The following is a 26154-nucleotide window of genomic DNA, read 5'->3' as shown; positions in this document are numbered from 1 at the left end:
CTAAACATTTTTTATCTTTGTGGGATTAGTCCCTTCTCGAGGAATGAGAGGGGGTCACTGAAAGATAAGAGGGTGAATAGTTTACTGATGTTTTCACACTCACAGATGTTAACACAGCTGAGGATAAATGGAAGACTTTTGAGTGATTTGTTAGACAGTTCACTAAGTGTGACTCTAATTTTGACATAGCTTTAAATAAGAACACCAAGCCACAGTAAAGCTACTCTCGGGGCCCAGCATCCTTATTTTTTTCAGTTAATTTGTCACACATCAGCTGTCTTCTGAGGAGGGTAGTTGAAGTGCTTGCGGGGAGTCACAACAAAAGCCTTACGAATTGCTGTGCTGTACAACAGGTGCTGCACAGGAACTTGTAGCACCTATGTGTGCTCGTTTGGGTTTAAGAGCACATCCATTTGTTGGACCTGGTTTGACACAACTCAGCTGAGGCCAGATGCATTTGGATAAACCAACACGCGGGGCCTGTTCCAGCTGAATCATCGCTGTTACATAACAATGGTCTTAGAAAGGGGAGTGTGAGCGACACAGAGAAGGAGAGAAACCGAACCTCAGAAGACTGACCTAGATCAGAAATCCGACACATAAGTACCCGAAGAAAGGGTGAGGAGGGGGAAAGAGAGGGTGGTGGGAGCTCTCACTCTGGAGGGTGTTGTGGGTGGTGAGAAAAACAAACAGGAAGCCAGGAATAGTGGAATCGCCACTCAGGAAATATGACGAATTTGGGTCAGTAGGCAGAAAGATTAAGGACAATAAGCAGCGAAAGTTTCCTTGCGCATTTTGGTCATCTGTGTTTTGTGTACACCCACAACCAGATGTGTGCATGAGCGCCTTTTCCCGCTTGTGTTTTCCACATCTTCCCTGACCGTCAGCCTCTTGAAAATAGAATAAGGGGAAGGGTGTGTGTGTGTGTGTGTGTGTGTGTGTGTGTGTGTGTGTGTGTGTGTGTGTGTGTGTGTGTGTGTGTGTGCGTGCGTGTGTGTGTGTGTGTGTGTGTATGTGTGCGTGCGTGCGTGCGGAGAGTTGAGTAAGAAAATGATGGCAATAAGTCCACTTCTCGTCTTTCCACCAAACTAAGATTCAGAAAATCTGTGTGCACAACCTAAACACAGGGCCTCTGACTGGAGATTATTCAGCTTATTCTCAAAGACAGAATCATAAGGTTATTATTTTTGTACCACATTTATTGTATACTGTTGTATATTATTGTAAGTCAGCGACGAGCCGCCAGTCTTACAATCACGACCTGTGCAGTGCGTTCATGGTTTGTTTCCTCCTCTGTCCCACTGTGTCAACAAGCAATATAAACACACTACACAAGTCAAGCCAGTCACACAGCCAGATAATACACTGAAAATATTGCACAATGTGCCAGTGTCTGTATCTGTGTCTCTGTGTGTGTGACTGTTTCCCTCTCTCTCTCTCTCTCTTAAAATGCATAGCTAAGAGATTCATCACAGTGACAGCTAGGGGATTTTAACAATTGCGAAAGCTGATCCTCTCACTTCTTTCCTAGAACACGCATGCACTGCCTGAGTTGCTTAATTAAAGGTTAAGTGACATTAAAAAAAGAAAGAAAGAAAGAAAGAAAGAAAAAGAGGCTCTCCAGATTCACATGTACTGTAGTTAATCAGCAAGAAATGCCAGAGCAGCAAGTACTACAAGTCTTTTTTTTTTCATCAGGGAGACTTGCCAAAGATGTTCTTACCTGCTTTTTTCTTTTTTTCTTTCTTTGTTTGCCATTTTATCTGACGAGATGTATGCCAAAGATAATAAAGTCAAAAATATAAATTCATTCTTTCACTGGCAGCACATAATCAAGGTGGACTCGTTGTGTGGGGCAGGGATAGCTCAGTAGGTAAAGTGGTCGCCCCATGATCGGAAGGTCGGCGGTTTGAATCCACTTAACGGCTACCCTGAGGTACCCCTGAGCAAGGTACCATCCCTACACACTGCTCCCCGGGCGCCTGCTTAGTGGGCTGCCCACTGCTTCACTGAGTGAATGGGTCAAATGCAGAGAAAAACAAGTAATTTCCCCATGGGGATCAATAAAGTATCCATTATTATTATTGTTTAACACCTAACTGTATGTGATAAAGTAAATTACAGTGCGTTTTCTGCCGTCCTACTCACAAGAGGTTAACACAGCAGTTGGCCCCACATGTTGGAATTGGCTTTACTAAGAATGCCAGATGCGCTTCTTGAATAACAAATAAGGGATTCGTGCCTCTTCTTGGGATTGAAACGGGAATCTTTTTCTTGGTAGGTGAATGGGCAAATATACGTGTTTCATCATTTCTGAACTTGTCAGGGTTCTTTCAGCTTTCCTAGCCTTTCCTCTCCAAACTCACCCTATCTGCTTGAACACAATTTGAATCAATCATTTACCCTTTTAATAATGCTACCCAGTATTGAGTCAAAGGATTTCCCGTGCAGCAGTGCACTGATGCATCTGACAAGAAGTTAGCGCCAGTATTAGATCTCATTCTTACAAGCAGGTGCTCTGTCATTGCACATTGCCTAGTCGCAGCAAAAAAAAACAAAAAACAGTGGATTGACTCAAAAAGAGAATTTAAGATTTCGCAAGACAAGTGTGTGACTGTGGGTTTAGAACAAGGATATAAATCAAAACAAGGCTGCCCTCCTCCCAGTCAAATCATCAATTCTCCACAGTCCCACCCTAGTCTTACACATCACACACTGCCTGACCAGCAGTGATGCTGTCACTTTTCTCGAGGATTTGCAGCGTACGCTACAAGTCTCGCCACTTATATATACTGGATATTGAGCAAGACGTATAGGCTACAGTGAGAAATTGCAGCTGTAAAAAGTGAGAGGCACGTTGCTCAATGTGGACGACCAGAAAATCCAGTCTGGCAAGTTAACCGTCAGCGGCACAGAGCATCCAGCAGGACAATCAGATCCTCTTACCTCATTGTTTCCCTCAGGAAAAGTCTTGTTTTTTAAAAAAAAACAAAAAACAAACTGGAGCCCAGAGTGTCTGCTGTCAATATTAGCAGGAATGCAAATGGTTTTCACCTTTTAAGTAAGAAATGACACTTTTTTGTCACCATTCATGTCTACATAGCGCACTGCAGGAACCCACGTGTGCAGTATGTTTTAGTTCCTCAAACAGCATCTCAAGATATGATGTTTTGCCCAAGAACTAACATTTTATTTGCATCCACGACACGATGCACTTAATACTTTACATGTTGCTGGTGGGAGTTAGAAAATGAAGTGGAAAAGGTGATTTTTAAATGAATTTTGTCGTTGGAAGGTAACTGGAAACACACAGAGACGTTGTTCCTATCTGGCTCAAGACCTGATATCTGATTTCTGCTTTCACTTCCTGATGCAAAATAAAGTTTAAGCAACAAACTAGAGGCCATGTGCACTGAAGCTGGTCGCCATCACAAGTTTGTTCAGGTTTGCATTAACTGAGATACTGGTTGGTTTGTTTTCTCCTTAGTGTGGAAATATGAGACCTGCAAAACATACCATTTTCTTCAAGAAATTTAAGGTAATTGGGAAGAAAGTATAGCATAGTCAGTATTAAGTTATGTTAAACTGAGCCTCATGAGGCCAAATGTTGACTTGGTGAAGGAAATATATATTAAACTGTGCCAGAAAACAGTGCCCTCAGGACTAAAAACGGGACCCGTTGAATAAACACGGGCAGGTGGAACGCCAGTTCCAGGCATAACAAAAGCCAAGTGAGGTGCGAGACGGTTGGAGTTCAGGGTGTGCCTGGCTCGTCTGTCAGGCTGAACTTGAACAAAGTGCCTGCTTTGAGTTTATTAAACAAATGACTGCAGCTCAAACCTGAGTCATTCAGGCTTGCAGAGACTCGTTGGTAAGGTCGCACACCAGGCAACAACATCACCAGGAGCTTGGATGCATGAAGTTAGTTTCATATTCGTCCTTTAGGCCAATTTACTATAGAATGAATTCCACTTAAAAGGGGTGAATAGAAGGATGCTAACATATTTGAGACCAGTGTTTTTAATGTAGGTTAAGAATGGTCTACATTTTATGTATTGCTTTAGAGATATACAGTATATATATATATATATATATATATATAATTTTATTTTTTTTAAAGAAAAAAAAACCAAGGGACTGTTCTAAAGATACCGATTGTATTTGTGTGTGAGCGTGACCCAATTCAGAGCACATCAGGTGCCCAGCATGCAGCAGTCACTGCAGAGGGGAGAATCACACAGGAATCTCTTCAAGGACGAGTCTCAAGGACAACCTCAGCTCAACCTTGTGTAGACCAGCATCTTGTGCAGGAGAATCAATACGTTAAGATACTGTTTGCTAAATTGAATGATCTGCCCTTATTTTACACTTGATCAGGTACAATAGAAGGCGATGTTTCTGGAGGGCAGCAGCCCATCAGCACAACAGAGAGGCCCCTCATAACTTTCTCTATTTTAATAAAACAAACAGTAGACCTCAGGTTCGTATGCAAATATGGTATAAAATTTAATGATGCTATTGTTGTTAGCATGCTTATAAAACAAAATCAGAAGAAGCATTGAAAGTGACGTGTGAGTATAAAGTACAGTAGTGCAACCTTTATCATCCCAGTTTACCTCCTATTATCTTATCAAAACAGAAGTTTTTGGGTAGCCTGGTGTTACACCACCCAGAGGAGTAGAGTCTTTGTTTTATGGAACCTCAAATAATCAGTCATACAAAAAAAAAAAAAAAAATGTAATTCATTCATGCATCACTCCATGTGCAATGGTGAAATGAAGAAACACACATATTCAAAAGGCTACAAATGATTGCTCTTGGTAAGCAATTAACAGGCAATTCACATCATGGTGTTGATGAGCATCAATTCATCAACCCAACTATTGACCAAAAAAAAAAAAAATCTAACCACTCCTCATCATCAGAACAAGTTCACAGGCCAGCACAGTCAATTCACAACAACAGCTGAATGCATTCCGAAAAAATTTCACAGCTATTCACATGAGGCATGTAGGAGAAAAAAAGCATAGCTTTTCAAAAGTGACGGGTAACTTGTGAGCAAAAGTTCTCGGGGGTGAATGAGGCAGTTTATTTTGAAGGCGCGCTTGTTTGGAGGCTCAAGAGCACTTGAGTTCAGATAGCCTGCGAAGGAGCTGCTGGCGTCTGGATTTGAGGCGCTTCTTCTCCTGCAGCTGCCGTTTCTCCCTGCTGTGCAGCTCCATGAGGTACTCTGTCGCCTGGGTCAGGATGGCCACCTTTGGCGTTTTGGCCGACTCCAGGCCAGGGATCTGATCCCGTAGGGCAAGGAAACGAGACCTGAGGTCATTCCTCCTCTTCCTCTCAAGGAAATTGTGGTTCCGTCTGCGGTCCGTGTCGTCTGTGTCCGAGTTCTGCGAAGCCTCCGAGGAGGATGATGGTTGGGAGACATGAGCTGAAGCACCAGGTCCCATAAAGGCACGCTTGCTTGGGGGTTCTTCCTCCTCCTCCTCCTCATCGTCATCCTCTTCCTCCTCCTCCGGTTCTGGCTCACTGTCTGGGGAACGAGCGGCATAGTTGTGCTGCTGTCTGTGGACAGACATGTGAAAACGTTTGGGGCAGGGGTCTGCTCGGACCGTTATGGTGACTGGTTTTCGGACATTTACCAGCCGCACCCGGTTCTGCTTGTTCTCCACAGTGACGACATCGATCTCCTCTTCATCATCTGTCATCACACAGACAAATAACTCATCAGTAAACACAGAAAAGGGACTCACTCTACAAACTTGCAAATTCCTACAAAGCACTCAAGCTAGTTCAACCTTTAAAAGCAATTCCATAAAACAAACAAGCAAATCTCTATCCGTCAGTGCCAGGATGGCAGAGCAGCAGGTGAGGCGCTTAGAGCAGTGGTGGTGCATGCCAGGTTCAATTCCATGGCAAGAATTGAGGCTTTAACCACTGAGCATTATTCAGCAGTTTCAATGAAGACTTTTTTATGCTGATAGGGGACAACCCCTAATTTGGGAAATGCTTGAAAGTTATTCTCACGGTCTGTCAGTGTTTTTGAAGCAGCAATAAATCATCAGCGGGTTACCCCACCCTTCTACTGCACTCTGATTTCAATGCAGAGCCAGAGGAAGATAGAGAATTGAAGGGGGGTAGAGCGAGAGTAGCAGGGGCGCGGTTTTTAAAATACTACACTCAGCAAGCTTCCAGCCTTTAGGTGACTGTGTCACACTTGATAACCTCGCCATGCAAGTCAGACCACAGCTATGCAACCGCAGCCCCCGCTTTCCAAATTACGCACTGTTATGGGCAATTTAATCCTGGAGCAGGGCAGGGTGGGGCAAATCAGAGGCATGGCTGTATCCTTACCAGAGGAATCAGAGCGGGACTCAGAGCCAGACGACGCCGGCTTCCTGCAGCTGCTTGCGGGGAAGGTGAGAACAGCAGCGGGGTCAACGCAGTCCGTCGCCTTGATGGAGAGCAGGCTACCGGGCGAGACGCACTGCGCTTTGTTCGCTCTTGCGGAGATCTGGGGGACGGGGGAAACACCGGTGTGCCCCGCAGCCGGCGTTCTCCCGTTGACCTTCTCCAGCTGCTTGCTGGCAGAGAAGCTACTCCACATGCAGTCCTGAATTATGTGGGAGCTGAGGTTACCGAATAACTCCTCGGTGTCCGGGATGAACTGACCCTCGCACTCGTCCTCCTGGCCCAGCATTTTGGAAAACACGCTGAGCCTGTCTCCCGGCGAGAGGGGGTACAGAGTCCGGGTGGGAGACATGGGAGGGGTGGGAAGCAGCTCGAACTTTTTCCATATGTCCTCGCTTGGTGCGGTTGATTTGTAAAAATCCTCCTCGGTATCCAAATAATCGAAAAAATAGTGCGAGTCGAAGTCCATTTTCCCGGCTAATAATATCCTCCAGAGTTTATTCCCAGGAATGATCCAGTGGCACACACGAGTGGCTTCTGAACAACGTTCTGCACAACCAGAGAGGAAATTTCAGAGAGATTAGCAATGATCTTTTTAAAGCAGCCTAGTTCCCAGCACATGCACGATCACATATCAAGTAGCCCATCCATCTAATGGGACACTATCAGGACATCGCAATCCCCCTAACAGCCTACTTTCTACAAATGGGACCATATCAATAATTGATGCCATCTTGCAGATGCTCCTCTTTGTGCTGATGGACTCAAGCTGTTCAGACACATATGGTTATTAAATAATCTAGTTATATATAAGTGTGTGTGTGTGTGTGTGTGTGTGTGTGTGTGTGTGTGTGTGTGTGTGTGTGTGTGTGTGTGTGTGTGTGTGTGTGTGCAAACTTGGGATTTAAAACAAGTGTGAGGGCATACGAGAGGCTACAATACCTGCGTAAAAGTGCCAGACAGTATTTCCTGAATTGAAAACAGCGCTTTGTTCCACTAAGCAGCTATGTGAAGCGGTAGAGGAGATCACTGAGCAGGCACACTGTTACTGAACAGGTCCGTTTCTTCAAGTGAAACTTTCAAAGACGAGACTACAGAATTAAACCACTTACCGGCTCTCCTCGAAATGTCCGATGCGTAATAAAGCGCACAGGGGAAAAAATAGAAATCCCACCTAACGGCAACGAAAGACCCAATTCACGAAAATGTAATGGATTAAAACCAAATCCAGTTGTTTCCGGTGTGCGATCTACACGTTTTTGTTCCAGATAAATAAAACAAAAGAACTAAAAAATAAGAGGGAGCCCAAAAAACGCCGGTGCAGAAACAGCACGCACGATACTCTCTCCGGCCTCCACAATAAAGAGCCACACAGTGCGTTTTTCGCGCCAGTGAGATACCCTGTTATAAGGCGTCTGAAGCAGGGAGGAGCCTCAGAAAATTCTGCAGCAAGCTGTAGATCCGGGTAAGTCCCCTTCATTTGCATCAGAGCCGTAGTGTAAGTGGGGTTGTTGCACAGCCCCGCCCTGGCTGCTACACCAGTAATGATTACAATAACTGACACTTGTTTTCATATCATTTTTCACTGTTCTTGGCAATTGTGGGCTAATGGGGGAAAGAAGAATAAGGGAAGCTAGGAAATGTTTTCCATTGCAGAAGAACAATGCAGGGCAAACGTGCTAGATCAAGACTTGTTACTGTTTGGTGTGGTGTGGAATATTTCCACCTTATTGAATTTTAACTTTGAATTGAACGTTTTATGGTTAATCATAAATTATAAAGCACTAAATAATATATTACTAAAACCTAATGGATTTTAACTTGTCACAGTCAACAAAACTGCATGCCCAAAATGTTTCGTTTAACTCGTTTAATTACATGTCAGTTTTCGGTTTTCATTTTGTTACAAAATTAAAGAGTAAAATGTTGAATCTGATGCATTCTGGTCCAATAAAATATTTGTGCTTGACATGATAATACCCACGGGAGCCATTTTTGCATGAAAAGTGCTGCAGATAAAGGGCTGACTCAGTATTTTGACATTGTTTTGCATGTAGCCCTAAATCAGTTTTAGACCCTGCATAGTTTTCACTGTGGGGCCACGTTGCAGTTGATGTCGTTACTCACTTCAGTCTCTAATCTGATATATTGTAATATATCTATATCACTAAAGCACTTCTGGATGGATGCAAACTGCATTTCGTTGCCCATGTGCAATGACAACAAAGTTGAATTCTATTCTATTCTATTCTGTTCTAATTCTAATTCTAATTCTATTCTAATCAAACAAAACTGCGAGACAAGGCTGTCAACCCTGAAACCAAACAATACTTTTAAGATTAAGACCGTTTTCTCTAATCCCATCAAAATCAGCAGAACTGCCAGTTAAAGGCTATAAAAAAATGCCAGAGTAGTTGGAGTTAATCTCCATTACTGATAAGCAGTGGTAAGAAGTTACTCTTAAATGAGTTCAAATGTGGATTGACTGGGCATGGAGCAGTTTTCCAAAGCTGCATGCAAACCCCTGTTGAATCACACTAGCAGGCCTCTTCATTTGTATTACAAAAGCTATGAATTCAAAGGAGATAGACCTTCATTTCCATACACAACATGTCTACAAAGACAGAGTCTGAAGTAGTTAATAGGTGTATTCTGTCCCAAGTTATGAAACATTGTCCTGCCACTGGGTGGAGCGCACACCTTTGAACGACCAGCTTTTATCACAAAAGATCACCAAGCACCAAGTTCAGGTGTTAAAATATCTGGCGGTGGGGGTGAAGTGATCAGAGTAATCTTCTTTACAGTTGGTGCAAAGTTTTCCAGCAGCTGCAGGTTAACGTGTTAAACAAACACTGCTATGTTTGCTTTTAACTTCCTGCTTACAGATGACAGTTACAGCTTTGCCAGCAGCATAAGTCTGCCCTCAAGTGACCTCAGAGATTTAATCATGTTAACACTGATCATGATGTAATCACTGGATAATGATGAGGCTTTGTGCTCACTGGCAAGCAAAAGGTCAAAGTTTGCCAGTGTTGTACGCCATCCCAAATCTTTCCACCCTCCTAAAATATTGATTGGTTTGGTCCATAGGGTACGCACGCTGTGATACTGAAGCCAAATTGTGGATTCTGATTGGTGACTGGGGCTTATTTGGTCAGTGACTGACTTTAAGTTGGCCACATGCCACTGTCGGTTTGGGCAGCAAAGGCAGTTTCAGTCAGTTTGAGGAAAATTGATTACTGGATCTTCTAATAATTGCCCTGGTCCTGGCACGACATAAGTAGAGTCAGAAGATAGGATTTTTTATTTTTTTTGAGGATTTTGAAGCACTGAGAGATTAAAATTTTTAATTCTTGATTTTAAAGATCACCAGCTTACAAAAGACTACATAAACTCTCCAAACACAGCCCGGCAAGTAGCAGCTCTGGAGCGTTTCAACACATAATTAGAGCTTCCTGAGCAGATGGCGTATGCCAAGAGTAACCATTTCTATCTCCACTGAAAGTTCAGAACTTAAACTCAGTAGTGAGTAGGGATGGGTACCGGTGTCCGGTGCCATGATGGCACCGGTTCTGACATAAACGGTAGTAACCAGACCGAAAAGCAGCGCACATTTCGGTGCTTTATTTCGGTGCTTTTTTTTCCTGAGCTGTGATACACTTTAGATTCTAGCCAATCATTTTACGTTTCCGAGGATAGTAGGCAGGGCCAGGTACGTACGTACGTTCTGTTAAAGCAGAGCTACAGATTAAAAATGCCCAAGGCGAAGCGGTTAAAAGTCTGGCTGTACTTCATAGCAAAATATGCAAACTCAGCAGCAACAAGTGCTTTAAGCTGATACTGTGATACTGTCAAAGGAGGTAACACCTCAAATCCGATGAAACACCTGGCGACGCATAGCGTTTTTTTTAAAAGCCCAGAAATGCGCCGTATTTGATAGCTTGCTGCGAGACCTCACACCGTGCACATCTACTGCGGGTGGGTTGCCTGTTATGCAACATCCCCCAAAAACACGAAGAGGAGAGTCCTGGCCCCTAGCCCTGCCAGTGTAGCAGAAATGATGACGGATGATGATGGCAGCAGCAGCCGTTCTTCTCTGCGTGAGTAGGCTAACCACGTTATTACATTAATGCATGTAAGGTGAACTAGCAAACATCATCATAGCTACATGCTGCTGTCTTCTTGTTTGATGGCAGATACTCCCTTCACCCTGGCTAAAAAGACTAAAATGACCAAAGAAAAAGTGGGAAACAGTTAAACATGAGAGGTTTAGGACAAAGTTTGTGTTTTTTCCATTGTTTAAGCACTGCTTCCAGCCAAGAGTGATACCATATATGCCCCATAGCTGCAGAAAAGGCTAACATTGTTATATTTTTACAAAAACCAGCTGAACATGAGAGGTTTTTGTACAAAGTTTGTGTTCTCCATTCTTTAAGCACCGGTTTGAGCACCGTTTGAGCACCGGCACCGTTTCAAAAGTACCGATTTGGCACCGGTATCGGATAAAACCTAAACGATACCCATCCCTAGTAGTGAGCGCCCAGGACGTGAGACATATGTCTAAAGTATAAGCTGAATTTAAGTTACAAGTCTTCGTATCAATATAGAGTTCATCTTATTTGTGTTGTTCAAATTGTTGTGACTTTTTAAAAATAGCAAAAATAAAGGAAAACTCATAATGTCTGCAGAACCTTGTGATATTTTAAAGCAGATTCAACGTGGTCTAAATAAAAAATGAGTTGAACACTTTGAAATCTGGGCTCATTTTAAGCTGATTTTGGAGCTCTTTTGCCCTCAAAGCAAAGACCACAGGCTTTAGATCCTGCAGCTTCACATCCTATAATTACACAGTGGACCAGCCCTCAGTCTGCTATGTTGGGACTGTTTCATCCCTGCCAAAGAGAAAGAAGAAAAACACTGGTCTCATAAAATTCAGATGAGTTCCTCCTCCTCTGCTCGTCTTTTCGGTCCCTTTCGTTAAAACCTGGAGATACTTTCCTCATCCGAGACAATGTAGGGGTAACAATGCTTAACACCAACAATAGTATCTCCCCAGGTCACTGCCCAGCTTAACTTCAAGTACCCTCCTTTGTTCTTTATTGTTATAGTAACATATGTGTGAGGGTGGTAAAAAGGGGGTGTAGGGACTTTGGTTTCCCCCTTAGTAGAGCCCTCATGTATCTGTAACACCCACTCAGCAGCATGAAGAACATCAAGCACTGCTGTGGAGGAATTTCGATGGGTTTTCAGGGTCTGTCTGTAGAATTGTACCCATTTGCTACAGAAGGGAGGGGGTGCCCTGTTCCCCACGACCCCAGTGACACACAGAACCTCCTAACCCCGAACTCTGACCCTATCCTCCCAAATATCTTTAACAGGTCTAAAAATGGAACCAGCCAACCAACTGCGCAGGAGAAAGAAAACATAAATAAATCCCCAAAGTCTTATTGCTCCCGTGGGATGTAAGCCATCATAGTGTGACACCTCAGGGCCTTCCTGAGAATACTATGAGAGTGCATTCAGCAGGGCGCCAGTTTTACCTGTTAACTGTTGTCACATACCAAAGATTTGTATCAGTCAAAGCACGCATTACATCAGCTTTTCACTGCTGATGTTATCTCACACATGTTCACTTCCTCAGTTAACTGCCGCACATAGTGAAAGGATTGTAGATATGATTGCTGTGTAAGTTATTGAATTAACACAATGATGAAATCAACACTTGTGGAAAGTGAGTGTGGTTAAAGATATGATTGAAGAATGTTTACAGTTTTTAATTGATTTTTTTCACCATTCTGCAGTTTCTCATCACAGCACTGTCAGTCACTTCAAACCCAATGAAGCACTTTACATACAAGATTAACTAAGTTCTGTGCAAATATTTCAAAGGACAAACCAGTGTTTTGTCTAAAATTGAGAACCTAGCAAAGAATCTTTGTGTTTCTAGCAGCCTGTCACAAAAACACATCATTTGTTCACCTCTTTAGTTGAATCTCTGAAAAATGCCAGATAGTCATAACGGGCATAAAATTGTAGTTGTGCACTGATCTGATGTGCAAAGATCTATTAGCCAGAAACAGGGAAATGGGGAGAAAATGCTGAGGCATGCCAAATTACACAAGGATGATTTGCCGATCAGTAGCAACACGTCTGATAGAGTCATCACTTCAGGTTTAAAGTTTTTGGTTAAAATTTTCAATATGTGCAGAGAAGTTCAGGAAAGAATAAAGGTGTTCATACCAAATATTGACTTTGAAGTTTGTTAGAATTGCCCCCCCGCCGCCATACACTCAATTTCCATGCATATTTCAGTGAACCGCTGCAGCTACTTCTCTTTTTCCTAACGAAATAGAAAGAAATTAGTGTTGGCTCAAGACTTTTGCAGTTAACAGGTATGTGCCAAAGTTTAATGAAACGGTTCAAAGAGGCCATGAGAACACTGCTATAGTAGACTGACTTAGACTGCCACCTGGTGCTTGCTAAGGGTAAATAATCTGGGAATTGGTTTCTTTGAAGTGCACCTGAAAAACTAGAGTGAGATAACAGAGAGGGAGATGTTGGAAGGCAGGCAGCTATTTTTAATGCACGCAGGTAAAAACTGCTCAAAGAGTGAGCAAAGTCTTGCATTTAAAACACATTAGGAAACAAATCAAAAGTACTGAGCAGTGTCTACTTCAAAAATCACATCTTTTTTTTCTTTCTCATTTTGTGCTCATTTTAGTCTTTATTTTTTTTAAAAATACAACTGAAACATGATGCCACCCAACAGGAAGCATTAAAACATGGCTGACCCTAATTTTTAAATTAAGCACTGGAGCCCCCCAGGGGTGTGTTCTGAGCCCCCTGCTGTACTCTTTGTACACATATGACTGTGTGGCCACTACCAGCTCCACCACCATCATCAAGTTTGCTGACGACACCGTCGTGGTGGGCCTGATCTCTGATAACAACGAGACGGCCTACCTGAAGGAGATTAGGAATCTGGAGAACTGGTGCCAGAGGAACAACCTCCTTCTAAACGTCAGTAAGACAAAGGAGCTGATAGTGGACTTCAGCACTAAGCAGGAGAGGAACTACCAGACCCCTGTCATCAACGAGTGCCCAGTGGAGAGAGTGGACAGCTTCAAATACCTCGGAGTTCACATCACGCAGGACCTGTCATGGTCCTGTCACATCAACACCGTGGTGAAAAAGGCCCGACAGCGTCTCTACCACCTCAGACGCTTGAGAGACTTCCAACTGCCCTGCAAGGTGCTCAGGAACTTTTACTCCTGCACCATAGAGAGCATCCTGGCGGGAAACATCTTAACCTGGTTCGGGAACAGCACCATGCAGGACAGACGAGCTCTACAGAGGGTTGTGCGGTCAGCTGAGCGCACCATCCGCTCCGAGCTCCCTGACCTGCACTCAATCTACAGCAGGCGGTGCTGGACCAAGGCCAGGAAGATCGTGAAGGACCTCAGCCATCCCAACAACAGACTGTTCTCTCTGTTGAGGTCAGGAAAGCGATTCCGCTCCCTGAAGACCAACACAGAGAGACTGAGGAGGAGCTTCTTCCCGCAGGCGATACGGTCTCTCAATCACACCACCACACAGTACTGACCCACACATATGGTTCTTACACACACACACTGGACTTTCTGGACTTTGGTTTTGCACAACACTGGTCACTATATTCTTCATTTCCGGTTAATACTTGTACAGCTGCTGTTATTGTGTATATATTTATTTATATTTAGATTTCTTCATACATTCTTATATAGTTCTATATTGTGTATTGTGTATTTTGTTGTACAGTTATTTTATTTTCAACTTTAATTTATATATTTATCTTTATCTTATTCTTCCCAGTTAAATTTACCCTTCATTCTAATTTGTGTTGTACAGTTATTTCATTTTTAACCTTAATTTATATTTTATTCCTTCCTAGTTAAATTTACCCTTTTTAATTTTTCATATTTATTTCCTATCTTATTCATAGCCTTTTCCTTTTTTGTTTTCTTTAGGTCACGAGCAGTTGTCCAAGCATTTCACTACATATCGTACTGTGTATGACTGTGTATGTGACAAATAAAATTTGAATTTGAATTTGAATTTGATTTGAATTTGAAATGAAGAAACAGGCAGCTGTTGATTAGCACTGTTGTCTCACAGAAAGAAGGTCCTGAGTTCAATTCCACCATTTAGCCTATATCCACAGTCCAAAGACATGCAGTAGTGAGGTTGAGTTGAATGCGAATGACAGTCTGTTAGCCTGGCGACGTGTCCAGGGTGGACCCTGACTCTTGCGACCCTGACAAGGAAAAGAGGATGGATGGAAGAGAAAACTGATGTTCTATTGTTACAATCCTCTCACCATCGTAAGTGGTGTTCTTGGCCCTTACATTAGATCCTTCACATTCACACCTATGGGCAATTTAGAAACACCGGTTAACCGAAACCACTAATCAACAAAATGAAGCTGTTGTCAGAGCAAGCTTCTTTGAGCTAAGGCTCATTAAAAAGGATTAAGCTGTGCCTCACCTTCACTGATTTTGAGAAGATGATTCTCAGATTTTTTTTTAATCTTTTTTTTATTTATCTATTGCAATAGTTCAATATTGCAATAACGATATCTACCACTATGCAGAGAAGCTGTAATTTTGAAAAGATCACAAACAGCATCACTACAAATTGTAAACAGTCGTACAGAAGCCCTTTTCCAGTAATGTAGGGAGATATATATATATATATACACATACATAAAAACACCCATCAGGCCAGGGTCTTTCTGTGTGGAGTTTGCATGTTCTCCCCGTGTTTGCGTGGGTTCTCTCCGGGTACTCCGGCTTCCTCCCACCGTCCAAAGACATAAGATAAGATAAGATAAGATAGAACTTTATTAATCCCTCGGGTGGGTTCCTCTGGGAAATTCGATTCGATTCGATTCGACATGCAACTTGTGGGGATAGGTTAATTGGATAATCCAAATTGCCACTAGGTGTGAATGTGCGAGTGAATGTGAGAGCGAATGGTTGTCTGTCCCTGTGTGTTGGCCCTGCGACAGACTGGCGACCTGTCCAGGGTGTACCCTGCCTCTCGCCCCATGACAGCTGGGATAGGCTCCAGCGCCCCCCGCGACCCTGGAAAGGATAAGCGGAAGCGAATGGATATATATATATATATATATATATATATATATATATATATATATATATATATATATATATATATATATATCCTTGTTATTCTTTGAATTTCTGCCTTGCAACCACGAAAGGACTCATTTTGTTTGTGCCGCTTCCAGCTCACCCATATGAGTAATCCAGGTACCCTATGAGTCAATAGTGAAAAATAATAGGGACCACTTCATCTGAATCATGGTTTTAGTGAATCATGTATCATTGCTGGGTCTAAAAATAGTGAATTCGCGTCACAGATTTATGAGATTCACATCTTTTCCGTTCTGGCAAATTTTCGCTTTCTATGTATGGGTAAATCCACTAGATGGCGCTAGAATTAAAGTTTTTGCTGCATATAGTTTGCGAAGAGATTATTTTCTTCTGGTGCTGAAACAGGCATATTTTTATGATTGTTATAATTTAATTGAACTGTTCAGATATTACTATACGATCGTATTTTAGGCTCCTTCAGTTATCTGAAGATACTAAATATATATACTTTAGTTGTTGTTTTTTTGTTGTTTTTACCAGAAAGTATAAACTCATCAGCAACCACAGAAGGACTCACTTGTGCTGCTTCCAAGTCCTCAGTTTTTAACTACAGGTAAATTTGCATTTTCATTAGAAAAGGCCTATAAAATTAAACACGCTGTTGCCTCACAGTCAGTAGGTTCAGGGTTTGAATGTGCCAGCCCGGGGCCCTCTGTTTCTATGTTTTACTCCCACAGTCTTAAAACATGCTTGTTGGCTTATTTATTGATTATAAATTGATTGCGGGTGAGAGTACATGGTTGTATGTCTCTCTGTGATAGACTGTTGACCTCTCTGGCGTGTACCCTGTCTCTGTTTGCTTTCTGTGACCCTGATCTGGATAGAATTTTTTTTTTTAAATTGATGAAATATAAAGTAAATTATGTAGCCAGATTGATCTTTCTTACACGCAAAAACAACACATACTAACTGTACACTCTTTGATAAATGAGATTAAATATTTTATAAGATGTGTTATTACACCCCGATAGAAACAAAAACTAAATTTTCTCAGTAAAAGCAGCCTTTGTGGTTTTATTCATTTACATAAAGCGTTTTAAACTGGAATGCAGTTTTCCTAAGCATCTATATGTGCAGGATTAAGATGTTTCAGGTTATTATATGTCATAAGACTAGCTAAGTTCTCTGCACTGACACCAAAGTAACCATATAGACTTTGTTTCACTCCGGCTGGGAGAAAATTGTGTCTTTTAGTTTTCTTTAAAAAGAAGCATAAACTCCTCCAGTGTGTTTGTTTGGTATTATCAGATTTGTTGTAATGGGTTCCATGTCTCTTTTTAGTATATGCTCAAATTCCAACAAGGTTCTGTGTTCGAACAAAAAGGAATGGGAACAAAAAGGTTAATGACCCCTGTTATTGAGGCCATAAAAACATAATAGTGCTGTTCACAATGACACAGTGAAGGCTCAGTGCACAGGCCTAATAACTTTGGCAGTATGTAAATGTTATATGGCCAGATCGTACTGCTGAGGGAAGAAATGTCAGTGGACATTCCACAATTCACTTACAGCAGTTTTTGAATTTTTGCTCTTAAAGCATTTTGTAACATATTTATATTGAAACATTATTAATCTATTTAATTTACATTCACAAGCTGAAATCTTATGTCTCAGACTTTTCTAACCCTCTGTCAGCCAAGTGGAAGCTAAATTGGCTAGTCTTTTAGCATCAATTCATATGTAAATTAGGTCGTTATCTGAGAATTCTGGAGGGGAGTGGGGGTGTGTGAATGATTGCTGATTTCTAACTGCCAACTGCCTCTTTGTTTGTGTGTGTGGGGGGGAGCTGCTAAAAGCTGTGAACTTCCTTTTGTGTTGAGGTGGATGCAATTGTCTTGCGGGGGGTTACTAGGGTTCCATCACTACGTGACTGCTGGTCAGCAAACCTGGGAAACCCACAGATCATTGGAACTATACCGCAAAACCGCTTCCAAGACATCATGCAACACCTACGCTTTGATGACAGGTCCACCCGCAGTGATCGAGCAAAGACTGATAAGTTCGCTGCAGTCCCATCAAAGACTCGGTGCTGTTTCCTGCAGTATATTGCAAGTAAACCTGACAAGTTTGGGATCAAGTTTTGGGTGGCTTGCGACCTAAAATCCAAGTACATTTGCAATGTCTTCCCATATCTTGGCAAGGACCACAATCGTCCCAGTGGGGAGAGACTGTCTGAAAATGTAGTAATGAGGCTGATGGAACCATTCCTAGACAAGGGCAGAAATGTTACCACGGACAATTTTTTCACATCGCTTTCACTTGCGCAAAAACTTCTTAGACGGAAAACCACCGTCCTCGGCACAGTCAACAAGATTCGCCGGGAAATTCCTCAATCCGCTAGACGCACAGATCGCAATGAATTCACCACTCAGGTATGTTGCAGGTCTTTTGTGGTTCTATGTTTATGTGTTTCATTGTGTGTAAAAGTTGTTGAAAACACGCAGTTCTTTGAATCTTTGGGCTGAAGGAGGGACAATACTCGGTGTATAAATGCTCAATCAACAATCATTTATTTCCATACAATTCAACAATAAGAGCATTACAACGTCCGGACGGGAGAGATGCTACCAGAGGGTCAGGCACATGTCTCAAAATGGTGACGGGTTGCTCAGCTTTTTATAGTCTCTAGTGGCCCCCAGCTAGTCGTAAAAGCCAAAACATCACATTTTTTCTCTGTTACAGCGCCTAAGTTATGACCTCGGCAGTTGTTTCTCTGCTTTCTGTAAGGTGGGGGTGTGGAATGTGGTCTGTCTATCTCCCCTGTCTTTAGACACAGAGTCTCCTGCTTACAACCTTCTCTTCATGATTCAACAATTAAGCATGTCAAGAAAACAGTGTCACACATTCCCAGCAGATCAAGGATACAGAGTGATGCACATTTATCTAATGAACTAATATGTGAATATGTTCTGTTAACTCAAAAGTATAATGAGAACTAAACTACATACAGATCACACACTCTATTTTAAAGGGTATAATATGATCTACAACAATATCATAATTCAACTATTTTGATTACATCTATAAGGTAACATATAATAACAGAATAATATCACAAAGTGCTATAGAAATAACAATTTATCTTATTTCTTAGGTGTTTTCAACCTCTGCTGCCACGCTGACGGCGTATGCGGCCAAACGGAAGAAGACAGTCTATATTCTTAGCAGCATGCACAGCGTGGTTCAGACTGATAACACCACCAAAAGGAAGCCAAACACCGTCACCCTTTACAACACCACAAAGTGTGGCGTGGATGTGATGGACCAGATGGTGCGGGAGTACACTGTCCGCAGAGGAACACGGCGCTGGCCATTTGCCGTGTTCTATAACATGATTGACATGGCAGCACTGAATGCACATGTGCTGTATCAAGCATGCACCGGGACGCAGGAAAGACGGGTGGACTTCCTGGTGGAACTTGCAAGAGAGTTGGCTCACTCTCATGTAGCTGGGAAGAAGGCAAGAAAAGAACAGTTGCTTCAGACACAACCCTCCACACCTAGCCCTGGAAAAAGAGCCATGTGTCAGGTCAAACACAAATGCAAGAACAATCATGCCACTGTGCGATGTGTTCACTGCTACAGATACACATGTGGTAAATGCAGACTACAGATACCATGGCAGTGCCAGGATTGTGAGTGATTGCTGAAAATGTTGAAATGTACTCACTCACTTTTTATTATTATTTGTAAATATGTGTGCAAATGGTTGTTGTTGTTTTTTTTTTGTTTTTTTGTACTGTTTTTATCAATAAATCTCAGCAACACAGGAAATACACCCATGTGTGTTGATTTCTCCCTAAGATGGCAAAGTGAAACACAAGTTTCCTTGTGGCTCAGGAAACTAACCACTCCAAGTGGCTCAGCATGGCCAAACCTTATTTACATAACAAAAGCAGCTGTTCACAGGTGATTAAGGATATTAGCTAAAAGCCTACCAGCCATTTGGCTGGAAGGCAGGTTTTAAAGGTAGAAAAGCCAAATGGCTGCTCTCTGAGACGTCCAGTGTTAAAAAGGAAACTACTGCTTTACTGCAGTCTTACATATATAAAGTGCACAGTCCTGTATGGTGCCTTTTAAGCTATTTGCTTTATGCATGTATGAAGAGAACAGATTGTATCTTGTTTCAAAAAAGGCCCCACTTCCCTTTTGGAATATGCTACATTTGAGAACAGATGACATGACTTTATCAGCCAGGCTTATTTGCACAGTACCAGGCTGGAAAATGAGGAATCCAAACAGGAGGAGTGGTCTTTTGCACTATACAATGCCTCATAAAAGATTTTTATTTTTCATTTTCCCAAACATTGACCACAGGTAGCATGACTAATTTGAACAGTAGCACAACTGTTTTGCATTTCTTTATGCCTGCTTAAGTAATGGTTTCCCTACAGTTATACATAATAAATGAAGATTAAATATTAATTGATAATGTTTTGCAATACTGTGCACGTTTGGTGGGAAAAGGGCTCCATACTGAGTACCTGCAATCACTAATACCCAATGTAGCTCTAAGCATAACACTGATTACAAGAGGGTATCTCAGACAGCACTTAGCACCCTCCACAGTGTAGATGTAATGGAGGAGGTCACTGTAAGAGGGATGGACTTGACCTCCTGACTATGACTGATGTAGATGATAAGGTGCTGACTCTATGAATCCACAATCTCAACAGGGTTGTCCAATAAGAACAGATGGCGTATCCACAAAATCCACTGCCACTCAGGTATCTGTGAGTGATGGTGTGGTTTCTGTTGGAAAGAACATAAAAGTCTTCCATAATTATGTGAACAGAGTGAATTAAATGTGTAATACAACAATACAAACAATACTGGATAGTGGAACAGTCAACCAAAATAAGGGAGTGTCAACAAATGCTAATTTTACTATTTACATAAATCCCAACTAGGCACTTTACATTAGAGCTAACATGAGAAATTAGTGACGGTCCCTTAATGACCGCACGGCAGAGGCTGCTTCGCAGTAAACGGCAGTAACAATCGGTAAACGAAGTGTGCGCCAAGGATTAAACAAGGGAGGATAATGGCCGCAGCAAAGAACAAACACGATAAAACACAGAAACGTACAGTCTCATGGACGCACACTGCTAACAGCATTAGAAGGAATGAAAATCCACACGGTGAGTAAAACTCTGCTGACTCTTCCCACCTGCAGCTCCGACCGAACTCTCTGCGTCGACGTGTGCGTAATGATGAGGTAGAATTGTGTCTTCTGATTGGTGAAGAGAATGGGTTGCCTCACCGCTCATTGGCTAAACGGCAGCCGTATGCTGATATCTTACTCCGCAGATGTGGCTCCGTTCGTGAGTTCTGCGAACTGGCTGGCCTTTTGTACAGTAGACATTTGAAGCCTGACAAATCATATTTGTCTGCATGATGTGGCTTCTTATATTATATTAAATATTTTTTTGCATGTAGAATAGGCAATTATTATTATTTTATTTCATTGCATTAGATGCTTGTGCCCAAATAGTAGGGGTGCAACGATATTCGTATTGATATTGAACCATTCGATACAGTGCTTTCGGTTCGGTACGCATATGTATCGAACAATACAAAATTTGTAATTTATTTTATCAACTTTCCTTCTGATGCTGTCTGTGTTGAGTGCTCAGTGGATCTGCGTTCAACTACTCCGCCTAGGCTGCACTGTCAAGCGCAGATCCACTGAGCGCTCAACACAGACGGCATCGTCAGAAGGAAGAGCGCAGGGCAAGCTAGCTTAAGCTCTCCTTGCAACATGGCAAATTGAACCTCCCCCACCCTCATTCAGATCTGGCATTTGGAATTATTTTGGTTTTCATGTGACGTATGACCCTGAAGGTAAGCGAGTCATGGACTAAAGTAAAACAGTATGTTGGATGTGCCACACAGTGCTCAATTACATGGGTGGGAGCTAGTGTGTTAGTGCAGTTAGCTCGTTAATGTGTTGGCCGTCCAGCCCCACGCACGGGGCGATCAGGGGTAGCTCGTTAACGGAGATTTGCCGTGTTGTGGCGTTAAGGTCATTTCAACGAGATTAACCTGAAAGCACTAGTGGGAACACAACAAATATGACTGCACATTTACACCGACATCATCCTAGTGCAAAGACAAGTGGAAGCAGACAAAAACAACAAGCATGCATGCTACAAACTTTACAGAGTTATTTAGACAGCCGTTAGCACAGGATTCTCCTTATGGGGACCTGATATGTTTAATATGCTGCTGAGAATATAGCCCAGAAGAAGCGTATAGTATAGCTTTTATTTTGGAAAGAGCCATTTCTCTGTAATAAACTCTCTTTTCCAAAGATGAGTGATTCCTCAATCAGATACAGGGCTCGCAATATCGCTAGCCCGATGTCCCAGGGCTAGCGATTTTTCCCGTCGGGCTATTGTAGGAAGGAAAAATATATGTCAATGCTTTTGCATTCTTTCGGAAATGTAGCTGGGTAATTATGTCATTGGCATCGGTGAGCCACTGCCAATATGTGACATATTGAAATCGCGTTTGAATTTGCGCTTGTTTTTTTGCTTTCACTTTGCAATCGTGCGAACTGTGTATAGAGAGCGACAGCACTGATCTGTGAGTGATGATAATTTGTGCACCAATTCCTCTGACATTGTCTTATTAATCGTTAGCTTACTATGCAAACATGACAAGTGAAATCTCCCGCAGCAAGCTTAAACATGTGAGAGGTTGATCGCGCAGAGAATCGCTGAGCTTATGTGAGTGCATGTGTAAAAGCATTTCAGTTCTGCTGAGCCAAATAAGACAGGTCAGGGTGAAGAAGTGACAGCCAAAGAAAAGCTTACCACAAAACGGAGAAGTTATGACAAATCAGACTATAAGGCAAAAAGAAAGTGCAGCTTTATGGTTTCATGGACAAAATAATTTCTGTGGCTGCAATATGACGAGCTAAATAACCAGGGCTGCACATAAGTGGTCCGCAGGTGCGCATTCGCTGTCAAAATAAAAAACACGCACAAGGGTTAGGGTTAAATTTAAAAACTGTACTTTTGAGTTAAAATATATATTTATAATTTTAATAAATGACAAATTAAAAAGGCATGAACATTTTTTTTGTATCGAAAAAATATCGAACCGTGACACCAAAGTATCGAACCGAAACGAACCGTGAATTTTGTGTATCGTTGCACCCCTAATATATATATATATATATATATATATAACATTCTGTAACTGTAACTTCTGTCGGTGCTGTGCTTTTGGAAACCGAATTTCCCAGAGGAACCCACCCGAGGGATTAATAAAGTTCTATCTTATCTTATCTTATCTTATCTTAAGTTTGCTGACGACACCGTCGTGGTGGGCCTGATCTCTGATAACAACGAGACGGCCTACCTGAAGGAGATTAGGAATCTGGAGAACTGGTGCCAGAGGAACAACCTCCTTCTAAACGTCAGTAAGACAAAGGAGCTGATAGTGGACTTCAGCACTAAGCAGGAGAGGAACTACCAGACCCCCGTCATCAACGAGTGCCCAGTGGAGAGAGTGGACAGCTTCAAATACCTCGGAGTTCACATCACGCAGGACCTGTCATGGTCCTGTCACATCAACACCGTGGTGAAAAAGGCCCGTCAGCGTCTCTACCACCTCAGACGCTTGAGAGACTTCCAACTGCCCTCCAAGGTGCTCAGGAACTTTTACTCGTGCACCATAGAGAGCATCCTGACGGGAAACATCTTAACCTGTTTCGGGAACAGCACCATGCAGGACAGACGAGCTCTACAGAGGGTTGTGCGGTCAGCTGGGCGCACCATCCGCTCCGAGCTCCCTGACCTGCACTCAATCTACAGCAGGCGGTGCTGGACCAAGGCCAGGAAGATCGTGAAGGACCTCAGCCATCCCAACAACAGACTGTTCTCTCTGCTGAGGTCAGGAAAGCGATTCCGCTCCCTGAAGACCAACACAGAGAGACTGAGGAGGAGCTTCTTCCCGCAGGCGATGCGGTCTCTCAATCACACCACCACACAGTACTGACCCACACATACAGTTCTTACACACACACTGGACTTTCTGGACTTTGGTTTCACTTCATCACTTAAATCACTTTAAGCATATTTGCACTGCACAAGACATAATGTGGATTGCACAACACTGGTCACTATATTCTTCATTTCCAGTTAATACTTGTACAGCTGCTGTTATTGTGTATATATTTATTTATTTATTTATATTTCTTCATACATTCTTATATAGTTCTATACTGTGTATTGTGTATTTTGTTGTACAGTTATTTTATTTTCAACTTTAATTTATATATTTTATCTTATTCTTTCCCAGTTAAATTTACCCGATATGGCAGCCTCGCTTCTGTCAGTCTGCCCCAGGGCAGCTGTGGCTACAACTGTAGCTGCCTCCACCAGTGTGTGAATGTGAGAGTGAATGAATAGTGGTATTGTAAAGCGCTTTGGGTGCCTTGAAAAGCGCTATATAAATCCAATCCATTGTTATTATTATTATTATTCATTCTAATTTGTGTTGTACAGTTATTTCATTTTTAACCTTAATTTATATTTTATTCCTTCCTAGTTAAATTTACCCTTTTTAATTTTTCATATTTATTTCCTATCTTATTCATAGCCTTTTCTTTTTTTTTTTCTTTAGGTCACGAGCAGTTGTCTAAGCATTTCACTACATATCGTACTGTGTATGACTGTGTACGTGACAAATAAAATTTGAATTTGAATTTTTTTAAACAGAGTAACAAACATATTCTTGACCATGTACATCGCTTTATGACCACAGTGTACCCATCTTTTGATGGTTGCTTCCCAGAGGATAACGCCCCATGTCACAAAGTCCAAATCATGTCAAACTGGTTTCTTGATCATTACAATGAGTTCACTGTACTCAAATGACTCCCATTGTCACCAGATCTCAACCCAATAGAGCACATTTGGCATGTAGTGGAACAGGAGATTTATGCCATGGAGGTGCAGCTGACAAATATGCAGCAACTCTGTGACACTGTCATGTCAATATGGACCAGAATCTCACAGCAACGTTTTCAACACCTTGTTGATTCCATGCCATGAACACTTAGTGTATTGTAGGCTATCCTATTTCTAGTGTGCTTTTTGTCTCTTACACAAAGCTAAGTTCATATTATTACATTCATTTTTCAACGGAATTGTATTACATAGTGGGTGCCACCAGATCTCAGTCCAATAGAGCGCCTTGGGGATTTGATGAAATGGGATTCAGATCGTGAATGTGCACCAAACAAATCGCACCAACTATGTGAAAGTTTCCTGCGTCTAAGCTGCTCTGAAGGCAAACGTGGGTCCACACCTTTACTAAGATATGCCTAATAAAATGTCCAGTGAGTGTATAGTAGTGATGGCCCGCTTGAAGCTGACGCTCCGGAGCTTGTGTCGAAAAAAACAACACACTGGTTCAGAAGCACTGTGTCGAGGCTTGCTTCGTTTGGCAAAAATCACGTGACCAGTGACGTCCGAAGCTTCATTACGCACGTAACTGCTTCGGTACCTGATTCAAACGGATATAAGGAAGTGAATCATCCATGGGATTCGTGGAGTGTGTTGATGGTGACAGAGAGCGAAGAGGTGATCATTCCAGCATATGACTTTAGGAACACTTCCATGTCAATTAAAGCTGATGAAGACTACAAAAATGTATTTGACACTATACGTACATTACATTGCTACAGTTTAGAAAATCATTTTGTTTATTGTTTTTAGGTGATAGTCTGCAGGACCCAGGAATACCTGCATATCTACCAGCTTGCAGTGTAGTTCCTGCACTCCACAGCCTCTTCTGTTCCATGCAAGTGGATTTTCTCCAGAGCAGGAGAAACTATTTCTAAGAAAGGAAAGAGACTCAGCCAGCGCACAGTAACACTAATCCTCTTTTTAACTGTAAATAACAAAAAGGCTACCTTACATAGATCATGTTCTTACTTTGCAAGTTCTTGATTGGGGGTGGGTTTTGATTATCGCTTTTCTGATTACAATCCATGCTAAATTGAATAAAGTGATATTGATTCATTAAAATCCCGTGTCGATTTGTAAATTAACGTTATTATGCCTGAAACGCCAGCATCTCAGGTTAAACCTCACAACATGTCGTCAAACACCATGCAGCTAAAACAGTAACTGGGAGCAGGTTTACGGATTCTGCATACAAACGTGAACACAGAGCGCGGACCCGACGCGTCAGAGTCAGATTTTGATGTGTCGGCGGGTCCGCGCTGTGTTTGCCTCTTTTTTTCCCGCTGGCTTCTGCAGCTGCAGGTTTCATAACTCTCTGTTTACATCTCTAATTAAGTCTCACATGTGTCAGCTTTCTTTTAATAGATACGAAATTATGGATATATACTGATACATGACCAGAATTGTAATATTTCTGACTGAGGCAAAACTTTCCAGATTCCAATCAAATTGAATCGGATCCTGTATCGAATCAAAATGATTCTACAAATCAGTGACGATGCAGCCGTACTCAGCTCCCTAAGCATTTTCCCTTTCCAGTTCACAATCAA

General features: G+C 42.1%; 2 protein-coding genes and 1 long non-coding RNA gene across 4 annotated transcripts; 1 reads left to right on the top strand and 2 right to left on the bottom strand.

The window, feature by feature from the left end:
• Positions 1 to 4481: 4481 nt before the first annotated feature.
• Positions 4482 to 7794, bottom strand: LOC113012724 (protein L-Myc-1b-like). Its single transcript, XM_026153025.2, has 3 exons — positions 7524 to 7794; positions 6355 to 6960; positions 4482 to 5701 (listed from the first exon to the last, which is right to left on the bottom strand). Exons 2-3 carry the CDS (start codon positions 6878 to 6880, stop codon positions 5118 to 5120), a joined length of 1110 nt encoding a protein of 369 aa, XP_026008810.1. The 5' UTR covers positions 6881 to 6960; positions 7524 to 7794; the 3' UTR covers positions 4482 to 5117.
• A 12077-nt stretch (positions 7795 to 19871) lies between these two features.
• On the bottom strand, positions 19872 to 20838 carry LOC145422387 (uncharacterized). Its single transcript, XR_013903671.1, has 2 exons — positions 20712 to 20838; positions 19872 to 20375 (listed from the first exon to the last, which is right to left on the bottom strand). It is a non-coding gene; the product is annotated as an uncharacterized LOC145422387 (long non-coding RNA).
• On the top strand, positions 20568 to 24349 carry LOC145422386 (uncharacterized). Of its 2 annotated transcripts, none has more exons than XM_080293697.1 (2): positions 20568 to 20764; positions 22935 to 24349. In XM_080293697.1, the coding sequence occupies exons 1-2, from the start codon at positions 20750 to 20752 to the stop codon at positions 23628 to 23630; spliced, it is 711 nt and encodes a 236-aa protein (XP_080149823.1). In that variant the 5' UTR covers positions 20568 to 20749; the 3' UTR covers positions 23631 to 24349. The 2 variants fall into 2 exon arrangements, with proteins under 2 accessions (XP_080149823.1, XP_080149824.1); XM_080293698.1 differs by lacking the exon at positions 20568 to 20764 and adding an exon at positions 21341 to 21467 and having other exon boundaries at positions 22935 to 23777.
• The last annotated feature ends 1805 nt before the right edge of the window (positions 24350 to 26154 follow it).

Source organism: Astatotilapia calliptera, chromosome 19 (genome assembly GCF_964374335.1).
Source record: "Astatotilapia calliptera chromosome 19, fAstCal68.1, whole genome shotgun sequence".
Classification (NCBI taxonomy): Eukaryota; Metazoa; Chordata; class Actinopteri; order Cichliformes; family Cichlidae; genus Astatotilapia; species Astatotilapia calliptera.
This window is presented reverse-complemented; position numbering and strand designations above follow the sequence as displayed.

Excerpts from the sequence above, each read along its gene's own strand:
- LOC113012724 (XM_026153025.2), bottom strand. The coding sequence starts at position 6,880 with ATGGACTTCGACTCGCACTATTTTTTCGATTATTTGGATACCGAGGAG. Across the intron at positions 5,702-6,354 it reads GTCCCGCTCTGATTCCTCTG|ATGATGAAGAGGAGATCGAT; the intron begins GTAAGGATACAG and ends GTGTGATGACAG.